Here is a 14,672-nt window from a genome sequence, read left to right on the forward strand (position 1 = left end):
GGAGGAGAAGGGGACGACAGAGGATGAGATGGCTGGATGGCATCACTGACTCAATGGGCATGAGTTTGAGTAAACTCCGGCAGTTGGTGATGGACAGGGAGGCCTGACGTGCTGCAGTTCATGGGGTCGCAAAGAGTTGGACACGACTGAGCGACTGAACTGAACTGAAGATATATAATCAATATATGAGACTTGTGAGAGAAAGAGAGAGAAGATAGAGGCTAGGTCATGCTGTTGTAATAAAGAGCCCCAAAGTCTCAGTGACTTAAAAGAACGAAAGCTTATTTTTCATAATGAGTCCTGCCTAGGCTCTTGTCAGTACCATCATCATCTTAGCTCCAAATCCAGGCTGGTGAAGCATACACTCTGGAGTATTAGTGGATGTGATGGCAGAGGGGATGAAAAGATATCTGGGCGTGTTTCATGTCAGCAGTTTAATCCTCAGCCCAGAAGTAGTGTATGTCACTTCTGCTCTCAACCCACTGGCCCAACTGATCATCACCCTACTCAACCATAAAACAACCAGGAAGTATCATTTTACCATATGTCCAGAAGGGAAAATAAAAAGAATTGTTGGTCAAAAAAAAAAAAAAAAAGCACTAGTAATCACTACAATATGTTTTAAAATCTGTTTTAAAATTTTCAATGCTAAAAATTTTCCAAATACATTTTATCTCAGCAGGTATCTTCTTTCCCCTAAGCGTAAATTAAACGAGGATGTTCTCTTTGATATTTAATTTTCAGGTGAATTATGAAAAGCTACTCTGGTTTTTAAAAGTTGCAGCTTCAGAAGATACAGAGCGAAACAAAGGAGTTGAGGACAGCAATGTAAAAGAAACTCAGAGTAGTAGCCATCAAAGGTACTTTTCTCCCTATCTATGGGCATGGGTGTATAGACTTCCAGAGCTGGCAGGGATCTTGGAAGTAATACACTTGAAGACTTCACCCCGTGCAGAATCACTTTACTCTTTACCAACTTTGCTTTTTGCTTATAGTTTTCTTTTTTCCCTCCTGTGCAGGCATGCATACAAAGTTATTTGCAACAATGCATCTTTTTTTATGAGATTGCCATGTGACAATGAAAAACCTCGTTATGAAATAATAAATGACTGTGTACCAGGCAGAGTTCATGTCCACATGGTGCGATTCCAGAAATATGTTCAGACAGTGAACTCCTGGGTTATAGGCACTAGCAGAAAAATACTTGAGGTACAGAAATCAGTAATTCCTTCATGTAATCTCAAAGGAAAGAAATAACCCAACATAAATATAGGATGTGAGGAATAGCATTAGAGATGAGACACAGTAAAGCACGATAGTCTGTGCTCTCCACCAAAAATGGCAAAATGCAGTGGTTAGGAGCGTAACTTCTACTGACAGAGACCTAGACTCCATTCCAGTTTCTGCCCATTTAGTGACTCTGTAAACTTGGGCTGGTCACTTACACTCTCGTGCTTCTATTCTCCAGCTGTTAAATGGAAACAGTGATAGATTTCCTTTCACTTTATAGATTTGTAAGAGGAACTGAGTTAGTCAATGCATAGTTCTTAAAAGTGGTACCTGATAGGGTTTGTTACTATTCTGAAACTATCCCTGAAGGTTCAGATAGTAAAGAACCTGCTTATAATGTTGGAGACCTAGGTTAGATCCCTGGGTCAGGAAGATCCCCTGGAGAAGGGAATGGCTACCCCCTCCAGTATTCTTGCCAGGAGAATTCCATGGACAGAGGAGCCTGGCAGGCTACAGTCCATGGGGTTGCAAAGAGTCAAATACAACTGAACAACTAATACTACTATTACTACTACAAGAAGACATCCTTTCCAGTTCCAAATAATGTGACATAGTGGTTAAGAGCCACGGCATTGAAGTATATCACTTCACTCTAGGAAAAAGGCCGGGTTTCCTATAAAAATGTCCCCGGGCTAAGTGATAGACTTGATTCCTACCTACAATGTGCACTGTGCCCTTTTTGATTGCATTACTTCATTCTACACGCATCCATTGAATGCCAGCTGCTTGCCAGGCACACTTTGCTGAGCACAGTGAATTCAAAGATTGGCAAGGCCCAGTCTCTCCCTCAAGGGCTCACAGTCCAAAGAAAGTGATGCTTCCATATGGGTACACCATCAACTATCACTTGGAGCAACTTCCCTGCTGAGAGCCATAAATCCCTAGCAATATTTAATAATCAGCAGCCATACTTCATATCGTACAGATAGTGAGATTTGTAACCTGAGAAGTAGGAAATGATGCATCAGAACAAATGGCCACTTACTGGCAGATATGGGTCTCATGAATCCTAGACAGGAAGCCTTTCCTGAGCCCTAGACTAGGTTATATCTCTTTGCTGTATAACCTCATAGCCCTTTCTTTTTATAGTAGTCATTGTGCTTATAATTACTTCTTTGACATTTGAGGTAAGGAATAGTGTCTTTCCTGGCCAACTCAGTGTCCAGCATAGTTCTAGCATAGTTCCTGGCACATGGGAGATGCTCAATAAATATCTGTGGAATGTCATCGGCACCTCCAATTATCCAAAGAGCTTGCATTATTTCACTTGCAGGAACATTGGGATATCTACTATATTAAAAAGGTCCATAAAGATATCATTTTGAATTCATCAGAGAAGGTGCTGCTCTATATAAACCAGAGAGTGTGTTTGCAGAAGTGCAGGACTGATGGCCTGTAATGAATCCAGGCTCTTTATTAATTAATGTACAGCTCAGAAAAAGTCCCTCCCCTGTTCTGTCAGGTAGAGCTTTATGTGGGACAGCTCTATGATATTTAAAATGTCTCCAGCATCACCAGTGGCAACAGCTTTCATCACCTAAGTTGGACCAGATGAAATAAACTCCTGCAACAGGTTTTTCTATGAAATCCACCAGCTGCAGTAAATGGGCTCCATATAAAACCTCCCATTCAGTACTCCGTGTACTGAGCCCAGGGCCAAAGTCTTTCTTATTAATTCCTTCCTACAGAAACTGGTGTTACAAGAAAAGCAAAGAGGAAGGAAACCTTCTGATTCAAATCTGGAACAGATATATCAGATTGGCAAAGCCAATCTGTACAAGATCCACAGATACAGGTGCAAAACAGACTCAGCCCTCATCTTATGGAACAGTTTGCAAGGGAGGTCAAAAACAACAGCTAAATGAATCAGGATGCAATCACAACCTGAGGGAAACTTACTACAGGAAAAGAACAAGGAAATTTGAAAGAGTTTCTCAAGCAGGGGGTTCAGGAGCACTAGGGGGGCTGACTGTGAACCTCAGTTCCCAGTGCCTCACTCAGAGACATCATACTGGCAACTGGAAACTGACCACGGTGGGAGTTTTTCACTATGAAAATTAGTAAAGCTACAGATTACAGCTTTATCTTGGAGAGCTGATCATTAATGATTTACCAGCATTCCACTGCAAGGAAACTGATTTACATGAATGGAGTTGGGGGGATGTCATAGAATGTCTGTCTAGAGAAGTGGAGCGTAAGTTGAAACAGAGGAAACAGGAAAAGCTTCACTCTGAAGGAGATAGCACAGCTTGGATCTGGAAGGACACATACACTGGAATGCTAAATGAGTAAACACCTCAAAGTAGTTTCATAAAATAAATGACTATAATACTTTATCACCTTGTTGTTTCTCACCAATCATTTAAAGAAACAACAAACAGATACACCATCTTAGTAACTATATATATTTGCATGCCAGATGGTAAGTAAATAATTGTTCCCACACATTTTCTGGGTTTTCCAGATTCAAAGAGCAGAGTCACGGATAATGAAGGAAGTTTACCTGGTTCAAGATTTCCTTCTAGATAGCTTCCCTGGCTACAGGGATCTGGTAGGATCTGCTTTGCTTGTGGCAATGGACAGTTTGGGAATTTGCTATCAAACTGCTATTGGTATTTGCTATCCATAGTTATTGGGACTTACGGAAAGTATTAATAAAATAAATAGGTAAGTAAACTGCTATGGTCAATTCTAAGTTTTCCTCACCTGGAAAAAAAATTAGTGGATTACAAGTTTTAGTCTATGATCTAGTTGAATGGATTGGTACCTCTGAGACAAGAGACTGTGGAACTCACTAGACTAGGACAAACTTTAGCTGACCTGTGCAATCTCCACATGCAGTCCCGTGACGAGGTTACCCAGATTTAGGAGTCCTTGCTGGGTGGGTTCTCTGGTTCCACGGTGTATAGCAGGGGTAAGAGATGTGGTATGAAAATATACAGCAGCTTTGAATAAATCATCTTTTCACAGCCTTTCTCCTGCTTCTCCAAGGAGTGTCGCCCCTCAAGACTACAACTCACAGTCAGAAGTGAATGAGAGCCTGTTGGAAGTCCTGAAGATGGCGCTGAGGGCAACCAAGGCCAAACTCAACATAGAGAAACTCAATCTGAGTTTTCGAAAAGAAGATCGCTCATTCTCTGGCTGCCTGCCCCCACCCAAGGTAACCTAAATTAGATTTCAGATTCATTCATCTCCAGAAGGCTATCTTGGGGCACTGGGTCTATAGTAAGAAGGTGCAGTTCACTAAGAATAAACATACTGAGATCCATAGCTGGCTAGCTTTGAAGGAGTGCATATATACTAATTATGTAGGTTCTAGGAAGATTTTAACTATGTAAGTTCAGTATTTATTATGTAAGTCTAATAGTCCCTTCCCAAATTTTTATCAAGTAAGAGGAAAATAATGAGGTAAAGAAAACAGAATGTTTACAGTAAAGATTTCCTTTTCCTGTTTTTACCTCTAATTTCTTAAGTAATAAATTGGCCATCTCTTTGGAAATCAAACCATTTCTTGTTTAATAGAAACTTTAAAATGAGGGCTTCCCTGGTGGCTCAGTGGCAAAAAGTCCACCTTCTGCCAATGCAGAAGACATGAGTTTGATCCCTGGTCCAGGAGGAGCCCATATCCCTAACCCCATGTACCACAACTGCTGAGCCTGTGCGTTAGAGCCCAAGAGCCTAAACTACTGAGCCCACGTCCAGCAGCTGCCGAAGCCCCACGCCCCAGAGCTGTGCCCTGCAGCAAGAGGAGCACCGCGCTGAGACGGCCACACAGCGCAGGGGAGAGCGGCCCGCTCTCACCGCAGCCAGGGAAAGCCCCCACCAAAGCCGTGAAGACCAAGCGCGGCCACAAGTAAATAAACACAGTTATACTTAAAAGTCAATTTTAATGGGATCAAAGGACACTGAAATGAAAATTCAAATTTAAAAGAAGGCCCAGTTTTGATCTGTGTTCTGCCTGTGGATTACATTTCACAATTAACTTATTTTCTGCATCCAAGAGGAGAAAACCAAGAGTAAAGAATTGTGAAATATGCCAAATTGGTCCAGGAATTACCTACACTGGGCTGTTTTACACTAACAATACACAGTATGACAATATCCAAATAATATTTCACAGTGGAAAACAAATATTTTTTCCAAGGATAAGTGTTCATTTATCATACCCTCTGCCAGCTTCCCATGAGGTCAGCAGGCGGCACTCTGTTTTTTAGGGACACCAAAATTGTAGGGGCTGATGTGGTTTATTGCTGACAGAGGTTAGCAATGCTGTTTGGGAGCATTAATTAACTGGGTAGATATGTTTCTTAAAAGAGGATCCAGAACCATATTAACTCATGTGTTGTATTTAGCCAAACAAACTCCAGTCATGAGGTTACCTTGGATACAGGTAAAATAATAGTGACCACATTGACTGCAATTCCATTCACAACAACTTGCACCACCAAGCTTTGCTGAGTTCTTCCTAAACTGCCAAATACTACATTAAATGTTTTACTTATATTTACTCATTTAACATTTACAGGTAAGTGTAACATCTAGGTAGATGTTATAATTGCCATTTAATAAATGAAATAAACCACTGATTCTCAGAGAAGACAACTGAATCTCTCAAGGACCACAGCTAGCAAGAGGCAGAGCCAGGATTCAAATACAGAATACTGGACACTGAGAGACAGAATTGGAACTCCAATAGGCAGATGATAGCTGGAAGATTTCACTGAGTCCAGGATACAGGAATTAAAAATCCAGAGGAGGAGAAAGGATTGTAATTTATAGGGGAAAAAAAGGTCCTGAAGCAAAGATTGGAAAATGCCTTTCATCCAGGTAAACAGGGGTTAAGAATTGAGAGTCAGAGAAATAAAAAAGTAAGTGATGTTTACTAAGAAACCAAGGACACAATATGCTAAAAGTGGATTCTTATTCTATGACAGTAGTAACTTTTTATGTACTTTCTCATTTATACAGTCAACTAACTATGCAAAGGCAAAGTCACATGATAGTGTGTATGTGTGTGTGTGCGTGTGTGTTGTATACATGAATATTAAACATGCAAGCATGTTTCACTAGAAGAGAGAACATTACAGGAGACTCCACATATCATAAATGGCTTTTATTATGTTTTTGAGAAGATTAGCAGAAATTGACTAAGCAGGAATCACTTTTTGTCAGATTAGAAAATACATAATAGTATCAGTGAAGCTTGAATGTTCTCAGATGACACTCATAGAATGGAATATGAATGACTTGAAAATCAAAATAAATTTGCTTAAGCTCTTTGAGTCTCTGATTTTCCATCTAGAAAAAAGTGGGCTCCAAATAACTATCTCCTGTGTCTATTGTGAGGATTAAGTAAGATAAGTATGTGAAAGCACTTAGTATACTGTCTGATATGTGAGGCACTCAGGAAATAGGTTTCCCTTCCATATATATATATATACACTTTAAAATTTAAAATCAGTGTTTGGTGAAATTACTGCTGTAAAATAGTCTAAGGAGGCTCTTTCCCAGGGTCAAATGATGGCCACATGAAGTGCTGGCTGTCAGAGAAGGCTCTGAATGTCTTCCCCCCACAGCTGGCCCTGAAAGCTTAAATTTGTGGATCATATTGAAGAAAATGGGGCACATTTTCCTTGAAGCTGGTCTGCCTCTCATGAGCCATCTGGCATCTCTTAAGACATCTGGAACTCACTCAAAGTATATTGCAGTTCTGGGAGGCATGGCAAATAGAACTGCGTTTCCCCAGAATGTGAGATAAATTGAGGCCCAGCGGACACTGGACATGACATGCAGCAGCAGTTGCACCCCAACATCCTTGTTGCTGGACACAGGACTTCAGGGGTGACTGGGAGAGGCCATCTGAACTGTTTCTCTTTTTGGTCGATAGTCTAAACGGCAGAAGGGAGAGGATCTCAGATCTCCTGAAGTTTCCATGAGACCTATGCACCCTGGATTCAGAGGGAGAGAGGAGCACATGCTCACAGCCAGTACTGCAGAGGGTTCGCAGATCACCTGTACCTCCTCAGATAACTTACAGCTGTCCTGAGGGGTGATCTATGGGTCCTATCACTCAACTCAATGGCGCGGTCCCCATTCTCAAAGGACAGTATAAAAACCTATCTCATATCTGTCATCCTTGTTCTGTGGACTCACTCATTCTGTCCCTCGGTCACATCCTTCATTCAATGATGGCTCAGGAAGGACTCCTGAGGGCAATGTGGATCCACATACATTTATTTATTAACTTCCCTGGCCATTATTCATATCAGGTATGATGGTAAAGAATCCACCTGCAATGCAGGAGACCCGGGTTTGATCCTTGGGTCAGGAAGATTCCCTGGAACAGGGAATGGCTACCCACCTCCAGTATTCTTGGAGAATTCCATGGACAGAGGAGCCTGGCGCATAACAGTCCATGGGGTCACGAAAGAGTTGGATGATCAACACTTGCACTTTCTTGTCCATGGACTGAATAGGCTGTGGAACCTAAGAAGTTTCCAAGCATAAAGGTTCAGTTTAACACTTTTATACATAATCTGTATTCTTTACGTTCTGAACTCCTTTCTGCTCTATAATGCAAAGCCCTTCCAAACTACTCCCAGACCTTCCTGCCAGGAGGAACTGCTAGAACACAGATTACTCTACCTCTAATTACTCTTTGCCTGATGTTCATGCAACCTCCTCACTATCATCAGGAGAGAATCCCATTACTGAGTGAACAGGGGCTTAGGAATATGAAATTTGTTCCCTTGACAAGACTACAGCTATGATACTAGTTTACCAAGTGACCAAAACTGTAAGACATTCTTCTGCAGTTGGCCAGGCTCCTTTTTTTGTGTTTTGTTGTTTCTCCATCAGTACATTCTGCCCTAAAATATAAATGATTTATACTAGTTTCAAATTGTTCCCTACTTCAGAACCAATCGCCATCTTTCTGATCAATATGGCATGTTTATTCTTGCATTCAACATACTAACCACACAGTGTGTTCTGGGCAGTGTGATAAGGCTCTGAGAACAACACACGATTATGATTTCAGTCCCAGAGTTCTCCAGGAGTTCAGGGAAAAGGTAGTATTTAAAACATGTTACAATGTTGTATGACAAATACGTTGGTGGCAGTAACTTTGAAAACAGAGAAGGAATAACAACCTAGCCTCACCCAAAAACTCCAGAGGAGATTAAAGCAAATCCTGAATCTTAGAGGACATGATAATTTGGCAAAGTATTTTGGTAGGGCAGAAGAAGGGACAGGAAAGGTTTTCTAGGTAAAAGGTGCAATGTGAAATGTTACTGAGATGAAAGAGAACATGGCTAGTTCAGAGAATGTAAACTACTCATATAGGCAAATGAATATATGAGTGTACGGTGACTGGGGGCTGCGGGAGATGCTGCTCAAGTTGATGTTAGAATGGTTGGAGGAACCAGTTTCTGAAGGGTCTTTCTAAGGAGTGTGACTTTATCCTGAAGCTCCAGTGAAATCATTGAAGAATATTAAACAAGTGAACGATATGATCAAACTTTAAATTTGAAAAGAGCACTCTAATAGATAACAGACAATTAGAGACAGAGAGAAACTTTAAAAGGCTGTTCCAGGAATTCAAGCAAGAAATTATGAGAATTTAAACCAGGAAAGTAGCAGGAGGGATGGAGATATTAAGGAGGTAGAAAAGTAGGTCTTGGTGACTTAATTGGACATAGATCCTGAATTAGGAGGAATGAAAAATGACTCCCAAGGTTCTAACTTTTACTAGATGGTGGTACCATTCTCTAAGATAGCAAACAGAAAAGGAGTTTGGGGAGGCAAAGGAAAGGATGATGAGTTCACTTCTGAGCATGTTGATGTAGCTTGAGAGTAAAGCTAAATAATGACGTAAGGGTCTTCAATATGGAGTTGAAGCTTTGGGAGTAATTAGGATTACTCAAGGATGTAATAGAAGGTAAGAAGGGAAGGTTGAGGAGGACACCTGTCGTTAAGGAGCAAGTAGATGAAGACAAGTCAAGAAAAGAAACCGAAAATAATCAAAAGAGACATGGGAGTCATCAAGAAAGCCAAGAGAAGAGACTTACGGAAGGATGGCAAGATCAGCCATGTCACAGGCTGCAAAGAGATCATCTGTAATCGGGATTGAAAAGTATTCATTAAATGTAAAACTTTGGGAGTTACTAATGACTTGGTAAACACAATTTAAGTAGAGTGATGGGGTAAAATGCAAATGAAGCCATAAATGGGAAGGAAGTAGGGAGAGCATCTGTGCATCAGTCTCTCCAGGAGCATTTTGAGGAAATGAATATTTATTTTACTTGTCTTTTCTAAATAACATAGGTATTTTATTTACATTAAATTTTTAAATGCCCTTACAGAACCGAAGAAACTATATACAACCAAACATTTTCTTATTGAATAAGGACATCATAATCAATATTCATGGATTTTAAAAATAATCCTAGATAACACTAAATTGCCAGGATTTTCTGGTAGATGTTTCTATTGCTCTTCCACAACTGTCAGCAGTCAGTTCGTAGCAGCTATCAATCAATCTACTTCTAGGAACCCTGATGTACTATTTCTAATCTGCTGTTCATTTAGCCTAGAGCAAAACTCAATGTTGCCAGAAGTAAATAAACTGTTTTTAGAATAACCTGTTAATACTGATGTTTAAAAATACATTAATATGCTCTAATCATGAGGATAAGTTGATTTTTATTTATTGAGTAAAATGGTATAACATAACTAATTTCTACCACTCTATTTTTGCCAACCTATGCCTTTACCTTCAGTACTTTTAAATAATTCATTCATTCCTAATTCATCTATATATTCATTTATTCAATAAGTAATTTTCCTGGAGAAGGAAATGACAACCCACTCCAGTACTTTTGCCTGGAAAAGTCCATGGACAGAGGAGCCTGGCGGGCTGCAGTCCATGGGGTTACATGACTGAGCATGTGTGCATGAGGGTGGAAGGAGATGGGTTGGTAGCAATAAACTGGTAGAACTAAAAAAAATTTAAAAGTAATTTTCAACACTGTGCTTGGCAATGGTGATAAGAAAATGAAGGAAACACAATCCAACCCTCAATAATCCAGTCTTTTAGAGATGTTCTAATGAATAGATATTTACTGCTCAGTGAAAAGGGGTATAACACTATAGTAGAGTGTAGTTTCTAAAAAGCACAATGCTCTTTCTCATCCATTATTTACACATCCATTTCTTCCGCCTGGAATTATCCTCAACTCCTTACTTTTCTGGCAAACTATTATTCCTTTTTTTCATGCTTTATATCTGTCTTTTTCCTTCCCTGAAGTACTCCTCTACAGCTAGTAAGCAACAGGTTTCTAACCCAGATTGGTTGTTTCCTTCCAAAAAGACAAATGAAGAATAGGCTTTTGTCACTGTATCAAAGTATAGGTTATGTTATTCAAGTATGGTCAGACCAACAGATCAGGAGGTGATTGCCATTGAAAAGATAGTTTGTTTCTCACAGTTCCCAGGAGGAGGGGCACAGACACCACGTGGGCCACAGGGTGAAGCCCCAGAGAAGGTCAGGAGGCAGAGGGGATGAGGGGAAGTGTGGGCAAGAGCATTTACTGTGGGGAGATGAAGCAGGATAAGAAGGCTCAGGATTGGCTAGTTTGAATGATTTCAGAGGGCTCTGGGGCACAGGCGCCATTCCTAGTTGCCTAGTACTTGGCCCTGGAGTAATCAGGACCTGGAAATAGTGTGCCAAGTGTGAAAACCTCAATAAAAGAGGTAGTGGGTTTGCAGATGAAAGACAGACTTTCAGGTAAGTCCTTTACTAGCTCTAGTAATTGGCTAGCCCTGGAAGAGGCAGTTTCTCCAGGGTCAGCAGGGCCCCATGATGGCCAAGCAGCAGATTTAAAAGACATGCATAATACAGTCACTATGTGGAACTTCCTCTCAAAATAACAACAGTAGCTACAATTAGTCTAAACACTAAATAAAACATTTCCTTTCTTTTCTTCTTTCTTTGCCTCTTCCTTCCTTCTCTCGTTTCTCTCTCTCTCCCACTCTGTCTCTTTCTTGTACTCTTGAGCCCCTTTCTCCTGTTTTCTTCCCTCTCCCCTCTTCTCTCTCTCCTCTATCTCCCTTTTTCTTCCTTTTCCCTCCTTTCCTTCTTTTCTTCATTTCAACACATATTAGTCAAATGCCTCCTAAAATCCAGGCATTATTCTAACTGCTTACTTTCTTCTGAGAAGTAGAAAATACTAATCTTATTTAGTAGGTGAAGTAATTGGACATAAAAAGATTTAGAAACTTCCTGAGGTCACACAAATCATACACAGCATTTCCAGTGTTCAAAATAAATCATGCCTTATTCTTAAGACTCTGTGTTTAAACAGAATGCTAAACACACAACAAAGACTATCACAACCTAAAAGTTTGAATCTAAGTATCGCACACCCACCAACTTGAAAACTGAACTGGTTTGTTGGCTAGACTCAGAAAACGTTAAGTAAGGAAGTTGCAGTGACCCTTCATTCATCCATCCAACAAATATTAATTGAATATCTGGTTTCTAGACTAAGTTTCATCATTTATTAACCATGTGACATAGAGAAAGTCAATCTAAGTCTTGGTTTCCTCATATATAAAATAAAACAAGATTCTTTTGTAAATCAAAGTCAGTATTAAAAAACACTTTGTGATTCACCTATATAATAAGTGTGTATAATTTCTGGGCCTTGACCACTCATTCCATAGCTGTCAAAAATGTAAGATCAGCATTTCAAAGTACAGTGGCTTCTGAGTAATGAACTATGCCTCTGTGTTAAGCATAAAAAATTTGCTGTTGATGAGCAGTCCATTGAACATTCTTGTCCTAAATATTATTCTAGTGGTACACTCCACTCCTGGTTATTCATTCTTTGTCCAAATTATGTAAGTTCTAATAATGGGAATGAAATTCAAATCAATTTAATTATATTGAAATTTCAAATCTTGTTCTTATTTGCAGGTCAGGGCTATATGTGGGAAACATGGATTATATCTGACTTTGAGTCTTTTGGAAACATTGCTTAACCATCAAGATTTGGGTTACCAAGATGAAATAAAGTAAGTTGATTTTTTTATTTACACAGTCCTTTATTAGAATACCAAATACATAAATCTGTCTCTAGGCTAAAGTTTTGTATGTGAAACAATCAATTTATTACCTAAAGACAGAGTTAATAGATGTTTGTTTATATTAAGATCACGGGATCCTTTTGGCCATAGAAAAATGAAAACAGTAAACTTCCACTTCCAGTTTGCTGGTAAATGGCAAGTCAGATTTACCACTTCATTTTAAACAACTAAAATATAGGACAAAACATATGACGTGATACTTTCTGGACGACTTTGGACATCAGGAAGCACAGAACAGTGATTCCTGAGAGAAGGGAATGAGGTAAGCTCAGTTTACTGAACAAGAAAGGGGACTCCAAACTTAGCCCAGTATTCTCCTTGAGCTAAAGGAATAGAGTATGAAGTTCAGGAAGGCCAAGAAGTCTAGAAGACTTGGTACAAGGTAGCAATGAGGCGAGATACCCCAAGAGTCCTTTCTGGAGACTTTCAAAGAGTTACCCTGAAGTCTTCATGTGAAAACTTGGCTAATGTATGCATTTGAGGAAACTACCCAAGGGCAGCAAAAGAGACATCAAGAGAAAAAAGTGGAGAAATTTTTAGATCTCACACAGAGTTGGGAATAGTTCCAATTTCCACCAGTCAGAGAGGAACACATGTGGGATGGATTAGAGTCCTCAAAATGGTATTATGCTATAGTCAAGCCTAATGCATGAGAAACTGGAGTCTCAGAAGGAGATAAGACAAATAGAGGGAAAGAAAAGAATGTTGAAAAAATAATGGCTGTAATTTTCCAAAATTGAAAAGAACTATAAAGACATGGACCTAAGAAGTTTAATGAACTTCAAGTATAAGGAATTTGAAGTAAACCATACCAAGGTTCCTTATAATTAGATTGCTTAAACCAGCAGTAAATTAAAAACCTTAAATGTACAAGGGAAAATGACAAATTACATAAAGAGCAACAAAGATAAGAATTATGACAGATTTATCAAAGATAAGAATTATAACAGATTTATCATTAGAAACATAAACAATAAGACAGTAGAATAACATCCTTAAAGTATTGAAGGAAAATGATCATCCTGAAATCCTACATCTACCAAAACAATCTTTCAAAAACTAATGGGAATTAAGATGTTTTTTACACATACAAGGACTTCCCAGGTGGTGCTAATGGTAAAGAGTTCACCTGCAATGCAGGAGACTACACATACAAAAGATGAGAGAATTCATAACCATCGGAGCAATACTGCAAGAAATATTAAAAAGAAAAAGGCCTTGGGCAGAAGGAAAATACTCATTTTTAATATGCAGAAAGAGATGAAAAGTATTGGACATAATGTGTCAATGAATAAAAATACAATTTCCTTATTTAAAAAAAACTCTTTAATAATCAATTGTTTAAGATAATAACAACAATGTACTGTGGAGTTTGTAACAAAACAGAGAGCAGCATTTGACAACAGCATAAAATACTGGGAGGGGAAATAAAAGTGTACTGTAAAAATACCTGTATACTGTCAGCTAAGTAGTATAATTTTGGTTGAAGGAAGAGTATATTCAGTTAAAAATATGAATTGTTGTTTAGTCACTAAGTCATGTTCAACTCTTGTGTGACACTGTGGATTGCAGCCCACCAAGCTCCTCTGTCCAAGGGATCTTCCAGGCAAGAATACTGAAGTGGGTTGCCATTTCCTTCTGCAGGGGATCTTCCAGGGACTGAATCCAGGTCTCCGGCATTGCAGGCAGTCTCCTGCATTGGGAAGTGGGTTCTTTACCACTTAGCCACCTGGCAGGCCCGAAAATACTAATAGAGAAATTTAAATAGAGAATAAGTTAAATAGAGAATAATCACACATAAATACTAAGAATAGACCAAAAGAAGAAGGAAAAGAAAACAATAAACAAATAGGACAAGTAGAAAATAAATGCAAATGATGATAGATTTAAATCCAATCATATCAATAATTGTAAAAAGTATTAATGGTTCAAAAGCACCAATTAACAGGCAGCAATTTTCAGATTTCATTTAAAAAGCAAAACCCAACTAAATGTTGTCTGAAATGAACCCTTTTATAATATAAAGGCAGACCCAGTAAAAGTAAAAGGATGGAAAGTGATATACCATACTAATTGGTATGAATGAAAAATAAACTAGGATGGTTACACTAAAGTCAGACAAAGTAGATTCTAAATCAAGGGGTATTACTAGAAATTCAGTTTATCAAAAGGACATACAGACCTAAATGTTCACGCCCTGAATAACATAGTTTCAAGTTAATAAATTAAAAACA

At 39.0% G+C, this 14,672-nt stretch overlaps 1 protein-coding gene across 1 annotated transcript in view; it reads left to right on the forward strand.

The window, feature by feature from the left end:
• C1H1orf87 (chromosome 1 C1orf87 homolog) overlaps positions 1-14,672 on the forward strand; it is an 88,246-nt gene that overhangs the window by 37,154 nt on the left and 36,420 nt on the right. Inside the window, exons 6-8 of the mRNA XM_065911955.1 lie at positions 745-860; positions 4,285-4,450; positions 12,269-12,366. Of these exons, the coding sequence (XP_065768027.1) occupies positions 745-860; positions 4,285-4,450; positions 12,269-12,366 (380 nt within the window). The remainder of the gene's footprint in view (positions 1-744; positions 861-4,284; positions 4,451-12,268; positions 12,367-14,672) is intronic.

This window comes from Muntiacus reevesi, chromosome 1, assembly GCF_963930625.1.
Source record: "Muntiacus reevesi chromosome 1, mMunRee1.1, whole genome shotgun sequence".
NCBI lineage: Eukaryota > Metazoa > Chordata > Mammalia > Artiodactyla > Cervidae > Muntiacus > Muntiacus reevesi.